Source organism: Danio aesculapii, chromosome 10, assembly GCF_903798145.1.
Source record: "Danio aesculapii chromosome 10, fDanAes4.1, whole genome shotgun sequence".
Taxonomy (NCBI): Eukaryota; Metazoa; Chordata; class Actinopteri; order Cypriniformes; family Danionidae; genus Danio; species Danio aesculapii.
The window spans coordinates 831,054-854,852 of record NC_079444.1 but is presented as its reverse complement, the minus strand read 5'-3'; the positions used below and the strand labels follow the sequence as shown (position 1 = coordinate 854,852).

The 23,799-nt window shown below is 37.4% G+C and overlaps 1 protein-coding gene across 4 annotated transcripts; it reads left to right on the top strand.

Annotated features, from left to right (window-relative positions):
* Positions 1-206: 206 nt before the first annotated feature.
* On the top strand, positions 207-23,418 carry LOC130236461 (cell division cycle and apoptosis regulator protein 1-like). Of its 4 annotated transcripts, none has more exons than XM_056467171.1 (19): positions 213-293; positions 529-591; positions 689-774; positions 851-965; positions 1,509-1,644; positions 2,691-2,808; positions 2,943-3,092; positions 4,565-4,775; positions 4,855-4,965; positions 6,621-6,784; positions 7,969-8,086; positions 9,397-9,525; positions 11,465-11,602; positions 13,559-13,765; positions 15,726-15,872; positions 17,671-17,779; positions 19,419-19,607; positions 21,168-21,339; positions 22,979-23,418. In XM_056467171.1, exons 2-18 carry the CDS (start codon positions 580-582, stop codon positions 21,224-21,226), a joined length of 2,199 nt encoding a protein of 732 aa, XP_056323146.1. In that variant the 5' UTR covers positions 213-293; positions 529-579; the 3' UTR covers positions 21,227-21,339; positions 22,979-23,418. The 4 variants fall into 4 exon arrangements, with proteins under 4 accessions (XP_056323149.1, XP_056323146.1, XP_056323147.1 ...); XM_056467172.1 differs by having other exon boundaries at positions 221-293; positions 532-591; XM_056467173.1 differs by having other exon boundaries at positions 224-293; positions 562-591.
* Positions 23,419-23,799: the final 381 nt, after the last annotated feature.

Below are 23,799 nucleotides of genomic sequence, written 5' to 3'. Positions count from 1 at the left end.
AAGAGAACTGCAGGTCAAACCGAACGACCTTTTTATCACAAACACGAGCGTTTACGATGAGTAACACAGCATATAAATCAAACAATGAATATTTACGTCACATTAATAAACGTTTTTGTCATTTTCCTACGTTTAGGTTACAATAAATCGCAGTTGAAAACGTTTCACATGCAGTTACACGGACTGACCTTCTGAGGCCGCTAATGCCGAACCGCCTGTTCGATGAGCTGACACACGAAACAAACAAAAGCATCAACGTAGATTAAAAAAACAACTACGAATACAAAATACACGTAAGTTTGACCTTTTAAATATCGCCTTATGTCCATTAATACCCCCCCTATTAGTTACGTCTTAAATAAAGGTCTGTGGATACGCGAAATCAGTGTCACTGTAATGCTAATGCTGCAGGAAGTGAATATCACACACACATTGACCAAAACAGCTAGCATAACAAATCATCAATCCTTTAATTGTAATATTTTTTAATTTATGCGTTTATTTCTGTTGTGTATGCATGTTTCCCAGAAGCACTCAGTATACTTTCTTTTGCATGCAAAGGAGAAACGAAAATCTGATATGGAGACTCAGGTATACAAATAATGGGAATTCGTTCATTATTATCTATTATTGATGTTATTTTTTTGATGTATTATTGTCTAAACACTGAATTGTTATCTGTGTTCAGATGAGGCAGCGTGTGTTTACTGGGGTGGTCACTCAGATGCAGGAGCATCATGGGATTGTGGATCAGGATGTTCATTTTCCAATGAGGTTTGTATGACTGAGTTATTAATCATGAAATGAGTATCTAGTTGTAGTCATGGAGGGTTTATGCATTGTCCCGCAGTGTTGTGGTTGGTCGTATGCCTGTCGTGGGTGAAAAAGTGTTGGTGAAAGCAATCCAGGACTCTCAGAAGCCCATCAGCTGGACCGCACAGAAAGTTCAGACCCTGAACGGACAGGTGAGCAGTGATGTGATGTACATCTTAAAGGGACAGTTCACCAAAACATTTCAATTCTGCAAACATATACTTGTCATTTAAAGTTTTGCCAGTTTTGAATCCATTCAGCCAATCACCAGGTCTGTCAGGAACACTTTTAGCTTAGCTTAGCATAAATCATTGAATCGGATTGGACCATTAGCATCTGGACAGGTGAGCAGTGATGTGATGTACATCTTAAAGGGACAGTTCACCAAAAATTAAATTCTGTAATCATATACTTGTCGTTTAACGTTGAGTTTTACCATTTTTGAATCCATTCTATGAATGAATGGGTTTCATTCAATCTTCGAGTCTAAGCCGAAAAAGAAAATGAATGATTGAATGAATGAATATCTAACTGTTGTGTTTTGTGAAAACGTTCAAATAATGAAAACGAACCTAATATTGCAAATAAAAAAGTCAATATGTGGTGTTCCCCTATAATTGCTAGTGTTTAATTAACAGGTTATTTGTATGTCTGATCTCCAGAACATCTGAACTATCTTGTTTTTTTTCCTTCAGCCCTTTAAATCTCCCCCTCCGCTGCTGCCTTCCATGTCATCCAGTCTGAAGCCGGGAATTTTAGGGTCCAAACCACAACCTCTGCTGAAATCCCCCAAAATACCACCCCTGATTCCTAGTATGCAGCCAAATTCTGGTACTTATTATTATTATTTTTTTGTATTTAGATTTTTATTAATAAAGCATAAACATTTACAGTTAAAGTCAGAATTATTAGCCCTCCTAAAAAGCCCTCCTTCCGGCAGGCGCTTCAGGCTCCCCCGGACAAAAACCAGCAGACTGAGGAACAGCTTTTTCCCCAGAGCTGTCTCCCTTTTGAACTCTGCCCCTCACTGACTCTTTTGCCCCCCCCAATACACCCCCCACACTCCTCTAACTTATACTCCTCACAATCACTGCACTATTTAACATTTGCACATTTAAATTTGCACATATTCATTGCACTACTTTGCACTGATTCACTTATCTGAACTGGACATACCCACAGCACATGGACATTTGTAATTATGTTATCTATCTGCCACTCCTGATTATTAATAGCATCCTGTACATATATTCATTTACTGTAAATCTGTCATAGCTAATACAACCTGTATATAATGTTCATAGTACTTCCATCTGTAAATATCACCATAGTTTTTCTATAACTGCACTTTATAACTTATACCTGTATCCTGCACTTGCTGCTATTGCACTGCTGGTTAGACCTAAACTGCATTCGTTGCCTTGTACTTGTACATGTGTAATGACAATAAAGTTGAATCTAATCTAAATCTAATCTAAAAAATTATTATAATAAGTATTGGAAAAAGAAAAAAAAATAACAGGAGGGTGAACAATTTTGACTTCAGCTGTATGCATTTCATCATCTTTGCATCAAATTCCGCTTGTGTGATGTGTTTCTAATGCAGTGTCTATGTGGGCAGGACAGTAAATTGGCTGTTGTTTTCTCTTCTGGCCTTTCCTTTTTCTGAAAGTCTTGATAAAACCATCGTGGAGTTTTTCTTTTATTATTTTAGCAAATAGGATTGTAAAAATATTTGCTGTACTCTCACATTCACTCTAAGTTTACCAACTATGACGACTTCAGCTACTGAGAAACCTGGAAATGTGAAAAGGGTCCATTTGGGGTGCTGCATAATCTTGTGTTAGTCATCTAAATCTGTGTCTGATGCGTCCCAGGCGGGATGATCCAGCTGTCCCATCACCAGCAGATGGGCTGGAATGGGCCGTTTGACGGATGGGGTGGAGGACGGAAGAGGCACTCAGAGGGGATGGGAGGACGCAGAGGTGGACGCTGGTGAGTGGATGAAAATTAAAAGTCTGTGTGCACACAGAATAGCTCAATAAAGTATCAATACTTTAATAGAACTTTATTTAACAGTCTGATTTATTCAGTTTAACTCTTGATAATGTGTCTATACTGTTATTTAGGGAGGACGGTGGCGGAGGGCTGTGGGGAGGAGACATCATGCACCAGAAACGGAAGAGATGGAGGGCCACATCAGAAGAGGAAGCGCCCAAAAAGAGCAGCTCTGCAGCCACACACAGCGTGCCTCTGTTCTCCTGCTTCTCCAGGGACACGTAAGGGCTCGTTCACACAGAACACATCTTTGTCATCTGAAGTTGATCAACAGGCCAACTGTATAGTAACGTATTACAGTAATTTAACTGAGAGGTCATAAAAGCATGAACTAGTCTTTCCGCATTCGACACTGATAGCATATGTTGTAGTTTGTCAACAATTTTAAGATGGAAAAAAAATGTTTGTTGACATTTGCTCTTGGTTTTTCCAGCCAGGCCTGTGATTATCTGGAGCTTCAGCGCCGGTATCCTGTATAACATATTTTTGCATTAAGTACGCAGTTAGCTTGGATTTATAAAATGTAGCCTAAGTTACTCATTTCCCCAACTTTACTAAATCAAACATTTTTACAAGTGTCCTCCAAAATGATCCTACTCATTTTATATATAACTAAATTCATTCATTTAACAACTCTACTCGCTGACTACTTCTTCACCACTGTTTCATTATGGCAGTCACTCAGAGTCGCTTGCTAGTGTTACAAATAAGAGTACAATGGCGAGCGTGTCAAGTATAAAAGCCTTCATAACTTGATGCTGTGTACACACACTTAGTGGAGGTTTTCAAAAGGACTGGACTTGCTCAGTTAACTTCATTATTTACTAAATGTACAAAACTAAGTATGACAGCTAAATGTATAAAAACTACATAGAAATGTGTTCACAAAATAGAAACCAACATAAAACTATTAATGAAGCCAACTATAAATACACTCAGATTTACTAGTCTAGATATAAAATCTAATTTATTAATGCAAAACTACAATATCCTTGATACTGTCAAGCCTAGACAGTCAAGTTTGAGTTCATTATGGTCTAGTCTCCATATTAATCAGCTTTAAAACGGAGCCAATATCGATGCTGCCAGAACCGAAGTAATATGATCAAATGTCTCAGTTCTAGAAAACACTTTAGAATAAATACATTTTAAGTTTAAAGTTTGTAAATTAGGCCAACAGGTGAACCATTTAGTAATGCATTACAGTAATCTAACTGAGAGGTCATAAAAGCATGAATTAAGCTTTCTGCATTGGTCATTCATCGCATATGTTGTAGTTTGTTCATTTGCTCTGTTCCGAGTCACCCACTGTTGTTACAAATAATAGTAAAACAGCGAGTGTGTCAAGTATAAAAGGCTTCACAACTTGTCGCTGTATGCACACACAGCAGATACTCAAGAAAAGTATAAATCAGCCTTATTAGAGAGCTAATGCGATGCTGCCAGAACTGGAGTACTTTAATCATATTTCTTAGTTGTAGAAAGCACTGTAGCTGTTGCCTTTTGAACCAGCTTAGTTTGTTAATTATGCCTACAGGGGATCCATCTTGTAATGCATTACAGTAATCTAACCTAGAGGTCATGAAAGCATAAAGTCTTTCCGCATTGGATATTGATAGCAAATGTCTTAGCTTGTAAACAATTTTAAGATGGTTAAAAAATGTTTGTTGACATTTGCTCTTGGTTTTTCCAGCCAGGCCTGTGATTACCTGGAGCTTCAGCGCCGATATCCACACCTGCACATCCTGTCCATCCTTTTCCACCTCCAGCTGTCCTGGACGGAGAGTTTCCCTCTAGATCAGCCACTTCCTCTAAGAGGACCCTGTCTCTTCCACATAGGACCAAACCAGCCGGAGACTGAAGCTGATGTTTGCGAGTCTACAGATGATGCTTTTGCTGTTAGGGTACGAGTACAGATCATGTGGTCACGTCAGGCTCACGTTGTCTTGCCTTTGTTCAAGAATAGTTCTGTTCTTCACACAGGTCCTGTTGTTTTCTATGCCGTGTCTTGAGGACGTGTATTCACAGTGCTGTAACCTCTCGAATGACAGTCAGACGCAGAAGGAGGCCGTTCATCCCTCCACACTTCTCAAAGTAAGAACACCTATGAAGAAAAGTATAATATATGAAGAATTTAGACAAACTTCTTCATATTAAACATCACATATGTAGTCAAACATGCGCATTTTAATTTTTTTTGTCATTTTTGTTTAATGTTTAGATGATTTTATATATAATTATGCTCTTGACTGATGTGTTTGGCTGTACAATCCACAGAATGAGTGCTTATTAAATCTGAAACGATTATTATTTTTGCTATATTATTATTTTATTTCTGTCAGTTTTAGTTTTACTTTTATTGTCGTTTTCTTTTATTTTTTTCTTCGCGAAAATGTTTTTTGATCAATAGTTTTAGTCTTAGTTTTAGTTTACTAAAATAACATCAGACAGTACAGGTGAATATGGTAAAATAAGACTGTGTTAAGGCTATGTCCAGACTATGGCTGTCTTAGTGAGGAAATTTCTTGAGGGAATTTTGGATGGCCTGACAAACACATCTACATATAAAGTTTGCAGACTACATTACCTGACAAAAACCTTGTCGCCTATCCAAGTTTTAGGAACAACTGATAATAACTTGACTTCTAGTTGATCATTTGGTATCAGAAGTGGCTTATATGAAAGGCAAAGGCCTCTAGATTATGCTTATTTTACCACAATAAAATATGATCATGTCTTGATGTTGACTGATTTGATTAGGACAGTAAGGTCTGACTCTGCTTAGACTAAAGTCTGCTCACTGAACCTTCAATAATGTCCAGTATAGAATATGTGGTCATGCTGCAGTGGAAACAGAATGAATATTGTGTCTGACTCCATCATGAGCTTGGAGGACTGCATCCATACATCTCTGACATGACTCAAATCACTGATTAATAAAGTCATCTGGAATGGTGAAGAAATGCAGGACTCCCAGAGTTCATCAAGACTCTTTGTGTTCATCTTCAGTGCCTTCACCTTCATCTTACCCCAGACATGCTCAATAATGTTCATGTCTGGTGACTGGGCTGGCCAATCCTGGAGCACCTTGACCTTCTTTGCTTTCAGGAGCTTTGATGTGGAGGCTGAAGTATGAGAAGGAGCGCTATCCTACTGAAGTATTTGCCCTCTCCTGTGGTTTGTAATGTAATGGGCAGCACAAATGTCTTTACCTCAGCACAAATGTCTTGATACCAAATGTCCAGATACCATACTGAATGTAACCCCAAACCATGATTTTTCCTTCTCCAAACTTGACTGATTTCTGTGAGAATCTTTGGTCCATTTGGGTTCTAATAGGTTTTCTGCAGTATTTGTGATTGTTTGCTACAATGTGCAAAAGAAAGCCCTGCCCCCTACTGAATGTTAAATTTGAGTTGGAAGTACTTCAACATATTTTCCCCCCTAAAACAAGCAAAATAATCTGCTAGTAGCTTAAGTGAAGTAATTTTATTTCAAAGTGGAAATAATTTCACTTACCCCATTGGCAGATTACTTAGCTTGTGTTAAGGAAAAACTCGTTTAATTTTGACTCATTATTTCCAAAAACAAGACAGTAGTTTTTGCTCGTCTAGAAAATGCTTCTTGATTTAAGACTTTCTAGATATTTGGACTAGAAACAAGACAGAAACTTCAAAAATGTTTTCATAAGTGTAAAACATGTTTTCTAATGAAGCGTATGTGTAATTGTGTGGTCCTCTTCTTCATAGTTTCTAATAGTGGACAGTGGAGGTGAACTGCGTCTTCCAGGAGGCCACTGGTCCCCTGCAGCGGACGGAGCCAATCCAGTAAAGGACAGTTTGACGCTGGTCAACACTGCAGTCCGATGCTTAAAGGACCAAACTGGACTGGACCTCTCGGCCTGCACACAGTGGTCCGTTTATTTCATTTGTCATTTTAGTTTAATACTCAAGTTGTATTGTCTCACTATTGTCTACTACTCTGGAACTGTTTACACCCGATCACTTAATGCATTTTTGTTCTAATTACTTTACTATCTGATATGTGATAATGGTTCCGTTTATAGTTGAAGTCAATTTTCAAGTATTTCCCAAATGATGTTTAACAGAGTTTTTTTCACAGTTTTTCCTATAATATGATTTATTCTGGAAAAAATTAAAAATATCAAAACAAAACAAACATCTCCAGCTGTCACCTGTGGTCTTTTGTTGCATGTGGTTTTGCGCTTGTATATCTTACGGTCATATAGCCCACCACACGTGCACTCTCGCACTTTGGGAGGAGTCAAATTTTTCATATGTGATTTCAACAACCAGATGCATTTAGATCAGTCCAGTTTCATCTGGAATGTGTCCCAAAATACCTCCTGAAGTAGTCTGAGCAATCGGATTTATGTCTTTCTTATATGCGTTTCGGGGGCATTTATACACTCATCGGATCGCTATCCAATCAGAAAAAGCACATGAAGTGGCCAGGTTTAAATAGACCTCGTAGCCATTTTCACACAGTACTGTTCTAAAGTCTGTGCCCAGTTGCAGTTTTACTTTTAGTTTATTTCTTATGTAAATAAAAGATATTTTGAAGCCTTTTATTCATTATAATTTTCCAAATTTGATCAAAAACTCGCCGTCCTGTAATTTTTTATTTAGATTTCTTTTTTCCAATATTTCTCAAATGATGTTTGACAGATTCAGGAATTTTTCACAGTATTTGCTATAATATTTTTTCTTCTGGTAAAAGTCTTATTTGTTTTATTTCAGCTAGAATAAAAGCAGTTTTAAATGTTTTTAAAGCTATTTTAAGGTCAATATTATTAACTCCATTAAGCTATATTTGTTTTCAATTGTCTACAGAACGAACCATTATAATACAATAACTTGTCTAATTACCCTAACTTGCCTAATTAACCTAGTTAAGCCTTTAAATGTCACTTTAAGCTGAAGGCCAGGAACCAGCATCCCTCTTTGTGTTCAATAAAAGAAGCAGCTCATAAAGATTTACAACCACATGAGAGAGAATTCAGTGATGAAGTTATTTTCAATTTGGGGGTGAACTATCCCTTTAAATCTCTCTAAAAGTCTTTCTCCTCCTCTTCAGGTACAAGATGGCGGAGCTGAGATATCTTTCAGGAGATAAAGTGGAGACTGTCGTGGTCTTAATGCCAGATGTGTGGAATCTAGTGCCAGCAGAGGAAGAATGGGCGAGCTTACAGCTGGTACTGTAATATTCTTATAAAATGTACCGTCTTATAAATATTGCAGAAGATTTTTCGATTCGCATCATAGACGGCTTCTAGTAGGGCTAAACAGAATGATTCAGTTCTTACGTCATGATAACGGAAAATTACCGGTTTGTAAACATTCGGGATGCGCGGGCATCATGGTTGCAGAAAACCCTGAAGAAATAGCATTTTATATCTAGAAAAGAATCAAATAATTTGTAGGAAAGATGAATATGATTTTATATTAGACTTGTATATTATATTAATTCAATTCAATTCCCCTTTATTTGTATAGCGCTTTTACAATGTAGATTGTGTCAAAGCAGCTTCATATAAAAGGTCACAGTAAATAGGAACAGTGTAGTTCAGTTTGTAGTGTTTAAGTTCAGTTGAGCTCAGTTCAGTGTGGTTTAATAATCACTACTGAGAGTCCAAACACTGAAGAGCAAATTAGATATTATTATATATTAATTATAGATTAATTATTATATATTATTTTAGAAAGTCTTTTTATTTCATCCATGCGCTCTACAACTGAGCAAAAGTCCTAAGCACTGTACTAGCTTTGTTGGCCTAAGACTTTTGCACAATATATAATCAATCAGTCTCTTTATTTAAAGCAAACAGAAAATATAGAAAATATGTACAAAACAACAACAACAGCATAGCGTTTCCTCTTCAAGCAAAATACTATGTTTAATGTAGCTTCCCCTAGCACCAAACATAGATTGAACTGTAATTATCCATACATTTTCTATACATGTTCTGTGTTATAATATCAAGCTTCTTTGAGCACTTTCCAGAGTTCTTCTTTAGGTTTAGAGTGTCATATCTGTCTTCTTTTGTCCAGGTGAACTCATACAACCTCTGTAATATTCAGGTCTGGACCCTGTGAAGGCCATTTCATGACTGTCTGTGTTTCATCAGCTGTTTTCTTTCTGTAAATAGGATTTTACTGCAATTAACGGAACATCATCATGCTGAAAATGATAATATCTGAAAGTCCTTTCTAGAAAGCATGGCATAATGGGTTAAACTTATCTGTACTTTAAACAATTGCATCAATTCAGACAATAATGCTAACAACACTGGCAAAAATGCAGCTCAAACCAGGACAACCTCTCTTTAAAATTCTCTAAAGACTATATACATGATAGGAAATGCTATGAAAATTTCTTGTTAGGAAATACTTAAAAAAACAATCCAAACTTCGCAGGGACGGCTAACAATATTGACTTCAGCTGTATAATGTTATCATGCACAACCTCATCACTAACTAATCTGTCTTCCTTCTTGTCCTCCAGGAAGATGACCTGTCGCTCCCAGAAGCTCCGTCTGTGGTTTTTCACCCATCAGCTGGACTAAATCTGTCTGCGGTGTCTCTGTCGTCGCTGCTGGAGCCGCAGACCCTGCAGACCAGGGACAGCTGTGAGGTGTGTGTAAATAAGCCTAACCCATCATTGATCCACATCACACCACATAGCAACCTCAAAACATTGTCAATTCTGAGTGTACCTCGCACAGGTGAGTGGGCTTGACAAACCACCTGATGAAAACTTTCATCTCTCTGACACTTTAACAGACACCTGCACCAGTTTTGCACATTTGCACCAGACACTTTCTTACAATCACTCCATATCCCTAAAAAAAACCCTTGTGCATTTATGAGGTGTGCCTCAAACAGGAGAGTGGGCTTGACAAACCACCTGTATGAACACTCCTCTTTCTCTCTCTATATAAAAAAAATCATTACTCTGTCCCACTTTATATATAGTGGCCTTAACTAATATGTATTTACACAGGAATTAATAGTCCGTTACAGTGTACTTATTGTGTAAATATATGTTTTTACTGTGTACTTATACTTGATAAAATACATGTATGTAATTACATCTGTAACTAACTTCTGTAATTACACTGTTGACCATCCCTTACACCTTAACCCACCCTTAAACCTAACCATACCACCAAATCTGTCCAAAACCCAACGCCTATCCCAACTCAAGACCACCACAATTGTTCTCAAATACATTATGAACCCCGTAAGTACATTGTGTTTATTTTTTTGATGCAAGTACATAATAGTTAAGGACACTTAATATAAAGTGGGACCCATTACTCTAACACAGGGGTCACCAATCTCGGTCCTGGAGGGCCGGTGTCCCTGCCGAGTTTAGCTCCAACTTGCCTTAACACACCTGCCTGGATGTTTCAAGTATACCTAGTAAGACCTTGATTAGCTTGTTCAGGTGTGTTTGATTAGAGTTGGAGCTAAAATCTGCAGGGCACCGGCCCTCCAGGAACAAGTTTGGTGACCCCTGCTCTAACACTTAATTGTCTGTGCACAAACAGTTCCTTTGTAAAATTAGCACTTGTTGTGTGTATTACCTCTTTTTGTTGAATTGTGGAATGGCTTACTTTGCAAGTCACTTTAGCGTCTGCTAAATGACTAAATGTTAATGTTAAATTCATATTTTCATTTTTATATTTGTGCATATGCAACAGATTAGTCAGTACCAAAGCCAAAACCAGAACTAATCTAACAACAAAAAACCTGTAGGGTTGTCACGATACTGAAATTTGGTAGCAATCGATTCTGAAATTTAAAATTCGTCCATTTCCTGCTAACATTTGAGTGCTGATTTGCCATTGTGTTCACATGCTCAACAGAAATGACTGTGATTGGCCATGAAGGTCATCTGTTCACCGAACTCACGGCTGTTAACCAAGTATAAACACAGATACAGGGACACTGGAGCACTTTAAAGCCGTGATTCGTCAGCTTATAGACAAACCAGCTGATCGACGAGACTTTGAAACACTCCAGTGTTTCTGTATTTGTGGTTTCACTCGGTGAGTTCGGTGAACTGATGATCTTCACGGCCAATCACAGTCATTTCTGTTGAGCATGTGAACACAGGCAAATAAGCGCTGTTTAAGAACTTGCTCAACAGCGCTCAAATGTTAGTGGGAAATGGACATTTTAAAAATGTTAGCGTCCATTGATATCGAATTCCAGTCTCGTGACAACACTAGTAAACCCTCATTAATACGTTGGGGGAAAATAAAAACAATTTTAATAAACAGGAAAAATCAAGATAAACCTAAATATCAAATTTTGTTAAGGTTTTGTAGTGTTTTTCAAATAACTCATGTGAATTTAAATGTAAATCTTTCTATACCCAAACATGATCAGTGACCAAACTCTTATTTTAATGAATAAAGCGGTTTTGTTTAATTGCATTATTGCTTATGTACTCTGAGAAATGGATTCAGATATTCATTTTTAATAAGGGGTGTACGCATTTATGCTGAGCACTGTATTTTAGGATGCAGTATCATCTTCTGACCTCTATCATGTGCTGCTGTCAGGTGAGCTTGATGGCGGAGATGTTCAGCGAGATGCTCCAGAGGGATTTTGGGCTTCAGCTGTATCAGTGTCTCTGCAGTCTGCCCCAAAACACCAGCGTCCCACAGACTGAAGCCAAACAGGACAACAGCACTCCCAAGGTACACTAGTTCAGTAAACTTTTATCACACATACAGTTCAAGTCAGAATTATTCGACCCTCCTGTGAATCCTTTTACCAATATTTCCCAAATGATGTTTAACAGAGAAAGGAATTTTTCTCAGTATTTCCTGTACTATTTTTTCTTCTGGAGAAAGTGTTTGTTTTATTTCAGCTAGAATAAAAGCAGTTTTTAATAAAGTAAAACATTTTAAAGGGCCACGAAACCCCTCTGTCTTAGCAGGGTTTCAAACACCTTTAGTTTGTAAAAAGTCAGGAAAGTGGGTGAGTCCAGCTCTGTTTAGGTGGAAGTGTCGGGAGAGGGAAAGAGGGAAGGTTTTACATAAAAATGGAGTTTCAGTTTGGGCACGCGCTGATTTTAACAGAGGCGAAACAAACACACAGACGCAGAGGAGAAAGACAGTGACTGTGTTTACATGGGCATCAGTAATCGAATTATTAGCCAAATCTTAAATTTGTGGACTTTAACTGCAGTTTGGCACTTTCACTTTTGTTCAGGAACATTTCATGCATGCCCCCATGACAAACGAGAAATTGGATGCAAGGAACTGCTGGAAGAGTGCAGTTTTAATGCAATGTTTGATACCGCACAGCGAATGGGAGAAAACAACCCTCAGCATTTCTCTGTAACCTAGATGCACTCGGTAGTTAGCGTCAGAAAGCCGTGTGTGTATAGACTATCCTGTCACAAAATGCGGCGAAAATCCTACATGACGGTAATAGTTTAATTAAGGTGTTTACACTCGGAGAGCAGCATTTACAGCGGATCTTTCAGTCCATAATTTTGTAGTGATACTAACGTGCTGTGAACTTAGTAACTAAATAATTTTGAGTATGGTATGTCTTTAAACACTGAAAGAGTACTGCTGACGGTACTAACTTTGCCATCTGAATAAACAAACAAAGAGCACTGATCACACACACTTACCAAATCTGTAGAGACAGGACAATCAACACCAACTAGAGCCGTGCCTTTTTTAAAAGAAGATGAGCGTCAAATCCGGATTTCACCATTTCCAGATGCGAAGAGCTCTCAGGTAAAAAATGCTCCCTACAAACGCATTTCTGTCGCATGCACTGCAGTCCACATGTGAGTCCAGCTGCGCTCTCATAGCGGGAAATGAAAACAAAACCTTCGTTGCAGCACATTAATAAACGCTACACTGACGACCCAATGTCTTGTTCTTCCACTTGTTTTGGCAACACAATGTGGCGTCTATCTGCAGTCTGAACACTGTAACAAGTAGAAACAGTCCTCGAAGTGATCATGCATATTAATGAAGTTGCACCTCATACACAATAGAGTGCGCTGATTGGGTTGAACCAAGTCTTTCTCATGAATTAATGCTGCACACTCAGAGACGTCACAATGTACTCGCAGGTACCACTCTCCATGCTGGAATACACACAAGGATCTCATGGCCGTGACGCAAAATAACCAATTTTCACTTTTTAGTGAAATAAATGTGTCCTACTAGTGTTTTTAGCAGCGTGGGACGCATATATGACTGTCAGCATCTCAAAAAATGGGTTTTGGTCTTTCGTGACCCTTTAAGGTCAATATTATTAGCCTTCTTAACCAATATTTATTGTCGATTGGCTATAGAACAAACCCTCGTTATACAATCGCTTGCCTAATTACCCTAACTAAGCCTAATTACAGCTTTAATATTAATTCATGCAATTGCAAAGTCTTGATAATGGTAAGTTTAGTACACAGTCATAGCCATAAATGGAATGGTGCTAATAATTAGCATAATTTCAGTGTTTTGGTTTTCGGCATTGCTTTTCTCTTTCTCGCTTTCGTCCAAGAATTTTAATTTCGGTGCATCCCTAATGTAAACGGGGTCAGACATTCATTAATGAGCAAACATCTGCAAAACATAATTAAAATCCTGTGCTTATTGAGTTTCCTTATCATCGGTTTCTCTCTGAAGGAGGAGGAGATCAAAAAGTCAGACAAAAAGACGACGAAGAATAAAGAAGTGAGTGATGCAAAGAAAACAGTCAAAGAAGAGAAAGACGCAGAGGACGCCATGCTGACAGATGAGACTGAAGCTGCGGAAAAACAGCCTTCGAGAGACGGTAAAGGAGTAGAAGAGCAGAGCAGCAGCGCAGCGGACAATCAGACCTCCAAACACTGTGTAAGAAATCATACTTCTGTCTGCATCTCAGGCCCTGTTCATAGCTGGTATTAAAAGTCCTGTTAAGTGCTTTGAAATGTGCATCTTTATTCGATGTTTGGTGTAATCTCAACCAAAACATGAAAGTAGCTCCTCCCCTTTTTTAAAAAAAAGCAGCCAATAGCGTTTTTGTAGTCACCGCTCTGCCAGTGAGAGTGGTCGAGCTCAAGCGCATCAAATGAAAAGCAAATGTGAAGGGGGCGGGGCATGTCAGATACTAGAGAGCATTTGATTGGTCAAGATTAGATGAGAAACTGAAGTATGAGGTGACGTGAATAAAACAGTTGATCCATTAAGGTGGAAGTGACAAACTTTACATGTTTACATCTGTTTTATATCTTCTAAATGTGAATTTCATTACTGTTTTAGAGCACAATAGCTTATAGATATCTTAAAATCTGTTAATACTGATACTAACATCTTAAAAACTTTATTTTAATTTCATGGTACCTTTAGAATTTGTCAAAGTCCCTTTAAGGCAAGTAATTTCACTTTCACTCATCTTTGAAAAGCCTCTCAGGCATTCTGTTTGAATGGGGAAACATCAAATTCTCCAAATGTGTTTGCCAAACGTACGATTATTTGGATTCATTAATAAAGTTAAACAACATCTGTCTCTTAAATTTTGTTTCTACTCATTTGAATCACAAAAAAATTTGAACGAGAACGAGATCACGACACCAACCACCTTTAAGGCCATTTCTGTTTACGTTATTATTGTCAATAATGCCTCATCCGATCATGCTGGACTTATTCGTGACACCAAATCTCCTCATAAAATGACTGCAGCCTTTTTGTTTACAACGTTGTGGGCTTTCAATTAGTTGTTGTCATTTTATTTGCTTTTTGAATGGCGGAGGCGGGAATTCACACGGTCTTTACCTCATTGTACAGATTACTAAACCAGAGAACATTTGTTTTCAAGTCTATTTGGTTCAATTAAAAGTAGGACTTTCAAGCTTTATGTAGATTAATATCTCATATCTGTGAGGCTAGTATTCACTGAGATTCCAGCACATTTGCCAACCCCAGAGAGATCATAACAGCAGAAACTGTTGTTAAACCCTCCCTCTGAGAATACTCAGTCAATGGGGTATATGCAATTTCAGTCACCAGCCCAAGCACTTCCGGTGAACTGTCTCTCCATTACAAAACCGCCACATTAAAGATCTGATTCCTTTAAAAATCAGCGATCTTCACTGCCTAATAGATACACGATATAAAGTGGGTCTCAGACCAGACAAGGAGCACTGAATTAAATTAAAAAATGTCCCGTCGTTCCTTTAAAATATAGACATTTATCTCACCGCAGTATTTTCAATGGAGTTTCTGTGCTAGCCTACTGCTACTGAAGGTGCTGGCGTTCACACGGTGTTTCATCCCATTTTAAGATTGAACAACTAAATAAATGCTTAAGTCTATTTAACTGATTGTATCTTAATTACATTAAGACATCAATGCTGTTAAAGGAGCCAAATTCAATTAAAATAGTCACTTAAACCTTTCACAGGAGGTTTATCATTGGCTGAAAAGCACTAGCTGTGCATATACCTCATTGATGATTGGTTTCTATGTCGAGAACTTTATATTTTACCTCTTTCCTACAGGAAAAACCACCAACAATCAAGAAAGCATGATTATATTGATACATGATTATATGCTGTCATGGCTTTACAATCAAAAAATGTCATTATAATGGAAGTCAATGGGACAAAAACAGCCACCAACATACCGAAAGGGTTGTAAATTTGAACAATACACAAGGGTTGAGTGGCTAGCCTATTCATGGTATAGGCCTCTGTACTTAGTGTTGTTCACTTGTGATCAGATTGACAAAAACGCATCTTAATACCAGTGTGAACATGGCCTGAGCCACAAGTCTGGTGTTTCTCCTCTAACCCTCTCTGTCTGTGTCATGAAGGAGCGTCCTCCAGGCTGGACAGACGAACTGCCTCGGAAAGTGCTTCTGTCCTGCGTGTTCTTTGACCGGCAGCTGACAGGCAGTCTTCGGGAAGCAGATCTGGTCAACATCCTGCTGTCGCTCGGCCTGTTTCTCAGTCCTGCTCAGGTTTGAATTCCTCTCAGACATTTCATTTGGATTCAGTTTAATGGGGAAAATAGATTCAACCCATCACTGGGAAACACACACACACTATGGACAATTTTAGCTTATCCAGTTCACCTATACCACATGTCTTTGGACTTGTCTTTGGAAACCGGAGCACCCGGGGGAAACCTATGCAAACATGGGGAGAACATGCAAACTCCACACAGAAATGCCAACTGACCCAGCCGAGGCTCGAACCAGCGACCTTCTTGCTGTGAGGCGATAGCGCTGCCCAACCGTGTCGCCCAAAAATAGATTTGTGGTTCATTATTTTTTAGAAGTTTAAAGAATAGATCACCCCAATATTATATTTACGTTTAACTCACCCTCAGGCCCTCCAAGATAGTCAAAATATATAGAAAAAGTATATGATTTTTTAAAAATTCTGCCTGAGAAATAAACGTTTTGGGAAATTTAAGTGATAAAATAATATGAAATATTTAATAATACTAATAAGGTAACTCTCTTTACAATAAGGTTGTAGTTAATGTTAGTCAATGTATTTACATGAACAAACACGAATACACAAAACATGTTAACAAGCATGTGTTTGGATTGTAATAATGCATTAGTATTAAACTAAATGATTAATAAGTGCTGTACTAGTATTGATGATTATTTACATTTACATTTAGTCATTTAGCAGACGCTTTTATCCAAAGAGACTTACAAATGAGGACAAGGAAGCAATTTACACAACTATAAGAGCAGCAGTGAATAAGTGCTATAGACAAGTTTCAGGTGTGTAAAGTCTAAGAAGCAAAGCATTAGTAGTGTTTATTTATTTATTCATTTTAGTCAATACGTTAACAAGTGTTAACTAATGAAACAATATTGTAAAGTGTGTCAAGTAATTATTATTATTATTATCTATTTTGAGTTATGAACAAAACAAAATTACCTAGTATGAACAAAACTACGAGCCTAGTGGAAGATTTATAATAAATTATTTATATTTGTTTTTTAAAGCACTCACAAACTCAGATTTTTAAGTATTTTAAATTTAAAAAGTCTGTGTTCTCAAATGCATCTATCCGAAATAATGGTAGAATATAAAACTACACTGCAAAAAAGCATCTTCAAGGAATAGATCAGGCCTTGTTTTCCTGTATAGACATATCTAAATCTTTATAAGATGAATTTATGATTTATGAACATTTTACTATGTTTTTAAAATAAGATTATATATTTTTTCTTTATATAAAATTTATAAATATTTTTACATTGAAAATACGTCATTTAGTGTGTTTTATCACCAAATTAGTGACGTAATTTATGAATTTGACAATTAAAGAGTTAAAATCCTGTAATTAAAAAAAAATCTGTAATTTTGATCAGGACTCAGGTTGATTAACAGATTTATGCTAAAAAAATGTGAACAAAAATATGAATCTGATTCATTTTACAGCAGTTCAATTCAGTGGATGTTTTCATCCCGAACATAGCAAAAGGTTAGTCAATTTGCCCAGAGTGTATTGTTGAGTTCTTTCAAAGAATTTTCTTATATTATGTGCCAAAATAAGATTTGGCACCAAAAATCAGTCCATCTCCTGAAGCACAGAATAAGTTGTGGCCAAATTAAGACTCAAAATCACCCCAGAGTGGATGAAAACATCCCCAACAGCACACAAGGGTTAATATATTAATGCTTTGTGGATCATAAATAAATATATCTTCAGTTTTATTCATGCTATCAAATGAGAACTTGGAAAAAAGACAAAGTAATGTGTTCTGCTGTGAATTTCCCATCTCTCCTCAGGCGCAAGATTTGGTCAGAAAGGCTGCTGTCGGTGGACTTTGCCTCTACAGAAATCTGTGCAGTCGCTGGTCAGACAGCGCTCCGTCAGACGACAGCACCATAGCTGAAGGTCAGTGCTAATGAATGCAGTCTCACAATGCATGTAAACCAGGATTGTCAGTGGATTAAAAAAAGTATGAAAGTACAACGTTGATATTTTGTTGAGTTTAGGTTGTGTTAGAAACTGACCAAAATCCAACATTGAGCCAACATCTTAAACCATCGTCATATTGACGTCAAATACTGACATTTATTTGTCAGGAATGGCAACCAGAATCCAAAATCTGATAGACGTCATAGTGGTAACGTCTCCAAAACGTCAGCTGTAACATTTTAGATGTTGATATTTGGTTGATTTTAGGTTGCATATTAGACATTGACGTCAACCCGATTTTCATTTCCAAACAAAATGCAACGTCCCCACGACTTTGGGGTATATCAATCTGACGTCATGTTGACGTCTTGTGCCTGCAGGGTGTTTAAGGCCATTTTGGTCCTCATACAGTAAACATCAGTCATCTTGTAATCCGTAACATGCATCTAAACAGTCTCTGGGTCAATGTGTGTAAAGATTTTGGACAACTTGCACACACTTTGGACACTTTTAACTCTTCCAAGCAGTTTGCTGCAATTATAACGCAGCCATGTCTTGAGGTAGTTCATAATGATGCGATTAATCTTCTATGTGCGTTTTGATTAGACAGGAATCACAGGACTGATTTTTCTAATCCCCATAGACAAGGAAAAATAAGTAGTGACTGCAGGTTGAAAGTAGTGGAGTAAAAGTACCGATACAGCACTGAAAATGTACTCCAGGGAAAGTAAAAGTACACATTTATAAAACTACTAAGTAAATTACAACTCCTGAGAGGACTCCTCAATTAAAGTCATTTGAGTATTTGTAATTTGTTACTTTAGACCACTGCTTGTGCCTAAGGCCACACCTTAGAAGACTAGAGGGCAGACCGGAGTGAACCCAGAACTAGATTCAAGGAGGACTCTAGGGAGCAGGTGGAAACCCAGACAAAATGGGTTAACCACACAGCTCAGACATTCCTATCTTCGATACCTTTCTTTCTTTCTTTTCCGTTGAGAGTCTAGTTAAGTTTACTGCGCCGCAAAACCAGTAGTCAACACGACTAGCCGTTTTTGCCACCTCAAAACTTGAAACTCTACCCCACTCCAAGCCTCGCGAGGACAAAGAACTGACCACCAGCTTAACCACGTGCTCAACAGAGGGAGTTCTTCACATCACAAAAGGAACACAAGTAACACTTCCAGACTACCACCGAACTGACGTAAACTAAATGTAACCCTAAAGCGAGGATAGAAGGGTTAAATTGTTTGTTTTTGGTTCGCTCAGTTTGGTCTTACAAAATCCGAGGTTTTTCCATGACTCTTATTGTACTTCCTTTACTCTTCTCTACAACTGTGTGAATGTGTGTTTGTGTTAGGTGTTAGTTTCTGTTAGACTAGTCAATAAAGCTTCATTTTGTATAAAGAAAGGTGCCTGTGCGTGTTGTGAATCTAATGTCTTAAACTTCGATCTTGTTACCCTGCTTAAACATAAATGGGTTTTTATTTTTGATAGCAATAGCCGTAGTTTAAGTTAACTGTTGCTGGATTCGATTGATGAGTCGATTCTTTTGAAGCGAACCAGTATTAACACTGACAGCCCTAATGTAAACACATTTGTCTCATCCTCACAGGAAATAAAGCGATGTTGCCCAGCCAGCCGTGTAAGGACAGAGGGTCGGTCCGTCGCACCAGTAACACCGATGTGGTGAATTACAAAGGGAAAGTCGTCAACCTGCCAAACCTGCTGCAGTGTCTGGAAAGTAGCAAAGTGGCGCAGCGGGACCTGGAGAAGAGTGTGTCTGCACTACAATCCAGACTTGGTGAGTACATTACAGGCCAAAAATAAATATTTGCCGAATGTACAATGGCTAGTGATGTGAAAGTCTACCAGGCAATTCTGTTACCGGCCATGAAACTCTTTTTGCAAAACATTTACATGTAGTCATTTAGCAGACGCTTTTGTCCAAAGTGATATTTGAGGAGGCATTCAGTGATTCAACACGAGGAGGCAATACACACAACAAGTGCTAATTATACAAAGAAACTGTTTTGTGCTCAGAAAATAAGGTTAAGAGGGGGGAGGTTATTTGACAGAGAGAGAAGGGTGTTTCTACAGGTGGTTTGTCAATCCCACTCACCTGTGTGAAGCACACTTTTTGTTTTGTTTTATCGAGAGATGGAGTTGATTGTAAGAAAGTGTCTGGTGCGGATGTGCAAAACTGGTGCAAATGTCAGTTAAAATGACGAAAGATGGAGTGTTCTACAGGTGGTTTGTCAAGCCTACTCACCTGTGTAAGGCACAGGTAAATGTGTTTGTTTGTAGTTCATGTACATCTTTTCATATCAAATCAAAGTTTAGCCTGCTCAGTTGTGCACACAGGCAGTTTGTAGTACTGCATTGTAAACAAAACAAAAAACGTTGACTTTAATTTAAAATTGTAAGGCAACATACTGCACAGTTTTTTTTTTGAGTTGACTCCACTTAAATCGAGTCATTTACAGTACTTGGGTTAAAATTTGAGTTAACTTCAAAACCTGTGTAGCAGGTTGCCTTACAATTTTGAGTCAACTTTTTATATTTATAAATTCTTCAGCAGGATAGCGCTCCTTCTCATACTTCAGCCTCCATATCAAAGTTCCTGAATGCAAAGAAGGTGCTCCAGGATTGGCCAGCCCAGTCACCAGAAATGAACATTATTGAGCACGTCTGGGGTAAGATGGAGGAGGCATTGAAGATGAACACAAAGACTCTTGATGAACTCTGGGAGTCCTGCATTTCTTTGCCATTCCAGATGACTTTATTAATCAGTGATTTGAGTCATTGCAGAGATGTATGGATGCAGTCCTCCAAGCTCATGATGGAGTCAGACACAATATTCATTCTGTTTCCACTGCAGCATGAGCACATATTCTATACTGGACATTATTGAAGGTTCAGTGAGCAGACTTTAGTCTAAGCAGAGTCAGACCTTACTGTCCTAATCAAGTCATTCAAAATCAAGCCATGATCATATCTTATTGTGGTAAAATAAGCGTAATCTAGAGGCCTTTGACTTTCATATAAGCCACTTCTGATACCAAATGATCAACTAGAAGTCAAGATATTATATGTTGTTTCTAAAACTTGGATAGGCGACAAGACTTTTGTCAGGTAGAGTATTTACAACTAATCATATTTACAACAGCTGTTTCCATCCACCAGTTTATCAGGAAGTGACGATTTTGTTCTCTTTGACTCTTTAAAATGTAAACTGATTTATTCGCACGTCTTTTATGCGATATTCCAGTTTTGCGCATAAATCCAGTTCGCATCTTTGATTGGAAACATGGCACAAGATTTTCTGCATGCATTTGAATGGGTATGGGATACTGTGCTTCAGATGCAGCAGAAGCACTACAGGCCTCAGTGAACAGGAGCTGGCCCCAAAGAAAGAGCTGAGGAGGAAACTGGAGAAAGCTGAGATGCTCAATAAAACATACGAGAAGAGTTTGAGAGAAAACACGGGACAGATGACCGCTGTCATTGAGAAGATGCAGAGGATGGTCGAACAGGTGAATGCTTCTTGAATGCTTGTGTGTTTTAGAGTTATGTGAAAACTTTAGGACAGTGTTTCTCAACCACGTTCCTGGAGGACCACCAGCTCTGAACATTTTCCATGTCTACTTAACCAAACACACCTGATTCAGATCATCAGCTCATTAGCAGAGACTGAAAGACCTGTGATGGGTGTGACAGACAAAGGAGACATCCAAAGGAGTCCTCCAGCAACGTGGTTCAGAAACACTGCATCAGGACACCCTTTTGAATTTCGTGGCTTTCCGTATCAGGACATATTAAAGGAACATCTAAAGTCCAAGTTTTCTAGAGTTGAATAGTTCATAGTTCATCAAGTAATTAATTAATTAATAATTAAGTAATATTTTTTATTTTGGAACTAAATGCTAATGGTCTAATCCACTTCAATTTATTATGCTAAGCTAAGCTAAAAGGTACCAAGAACAAGAAATTGGCTGAATGTATTCAAAAAAAGGGTTTTGATAAGTTTACTATTTAAAGCTCAAGTCTTCTGTAGTTACATGGTGTAGTAAACAGACAGAAAATCAAACATGACTATTTTCTAGGGCAATATCACTAAGAACTATACTGTCATTCTGGCATAAACTATATTGTAAACTATATGGTCTTTGGCAAGTTTTAAAATTTGTAAGATAAAACCTGAGACATTATTATTGTGTCATTGTTATTATTGTCATTATTATTTAATTATTAATTAATATATTATTTAACAAAATAGAGCCCAAATAGAAATCTGTGGGTGAGAAACTTATGGCTTATAGCTTAACTTAGCATAAATAATTGAATCGGATTACACCATTAGCATCTCACTCAAAAATTATATTAGAGTTTCAGTCATTTAACATTAAAGCTTTAAATAGGAAAATTATTGAAACTCTTTGGTCAGTTTTGAGCGAGATGCTAATGGTCTAATCTGATTCAGTGATCTATGCTAAGCTAAGCTAAAAGTGTTCCTGACAGACCCGATGATCAACTGAATGTATTCAAAAACTGTTTAACTTATGAGAGTTTTAAATTAACCTTTTTAAAAATAGTGGAGGGTTGCTTTATACCAAAATAAAAAAAAGATGTTTATCCGAGATTTTATTTTCCAAATTGTTTCACTTTTTTTTGAAAATGGGCTCATTTTACAACTCTTAAAGTATTAAATGGTTGAGTTTCACCTTTTTTTTAATATATTCATCTGCTCTCTGGGTTTGGCAGGAGTACCTTTAGCTTAGCTTAGCATAAATCATTGAATCGGATTAGACCATTAGCATCGCACTCAAAAATTATCTAAGAGTTTCAGTAATTTTCTATTAACAAACTTTAAATAGGAAAATTATTGAAACTCCTTGGTCAGTTTTGAGCAAGATGCTAATGGTCTAATCCGATTCAATGATCTATGCTAAGCTAAGCTAAAAGTGCTCTCGCCAGACCTGGAGATTGGCTGAATGCATTACTCCTGAGACTTGTAAATTTAGCCTATTTAAAAAATAGAGGAGGGTTCCTTTATGCCAAAATCAGAAAAAAGATGTTATATGTCTTAACTTCTACACATGACATGACTATATGCATTTTTTAGATCTCTTTTTTTGAGAGATTTGTGTTGATGTGCTTTGTTTTGCTGTTTAGACAACGACCCTCACAAATGCGAATGCAGGAAAGGAAGAGAAGGTGTGAAGTACCGGAAGCTGATTGGACAGTGCTGGACTGAGTAGAATAAAAAGAAACCTGCAAATTAAATGATTCTTTAGCTTTGTTTATTAAAATAAACGGGTTATTTATTATTGTTATTATTTTGGGGTGTACAATAGTAGGTGTTTTCATGCACATAGATAATGGGAAGAACTGTGTCAGTGGGCCTTTGTAAAAGTTTTTATTCGTTAAAATGAAACTTTGACTCACTTTAGAATGTAAAACCATGTGACGTTTTTTATAATGGAAAGCAAACATTGGGCTTCATGTATTTAGCTTTATTTAATTTTATTTAGTTATGATTTTTGGCAGCTATGAAAGCATAATCCTTCCACAAAACTGTCAACTCTCATAAATGGATATGACTGTTTGTAGTGCTGTACAATGGTTTTGTTGTATTATTGTATTTTCTAATTGGTTTCATGGTTTTCTTTTCTTTTTCCATGTGAGTTTATAATGATGGGCTAATATCAGATCTCTTTTAAAATGATTTTGATGAATAGGATTTTATTGATTTGTATTTATCTTTTTTTTTGTTGTTATTGAGCATTGAAGCATTACTGTTATAAAGCATTCACAGCCATAACTAGATTTCTGATGGTTAAGATATAGTGAAAGGTCACTTATTGGAAATACTGCCATAATTTCCATTGCAATTAAAATAATCGTGAATCTACCACTTCAGCCTATTTTGACAATGAATATAGTTTAAAATCAAGTCTTTATCAAAAAGTTTACAATCAGTCAAAATATGGGTC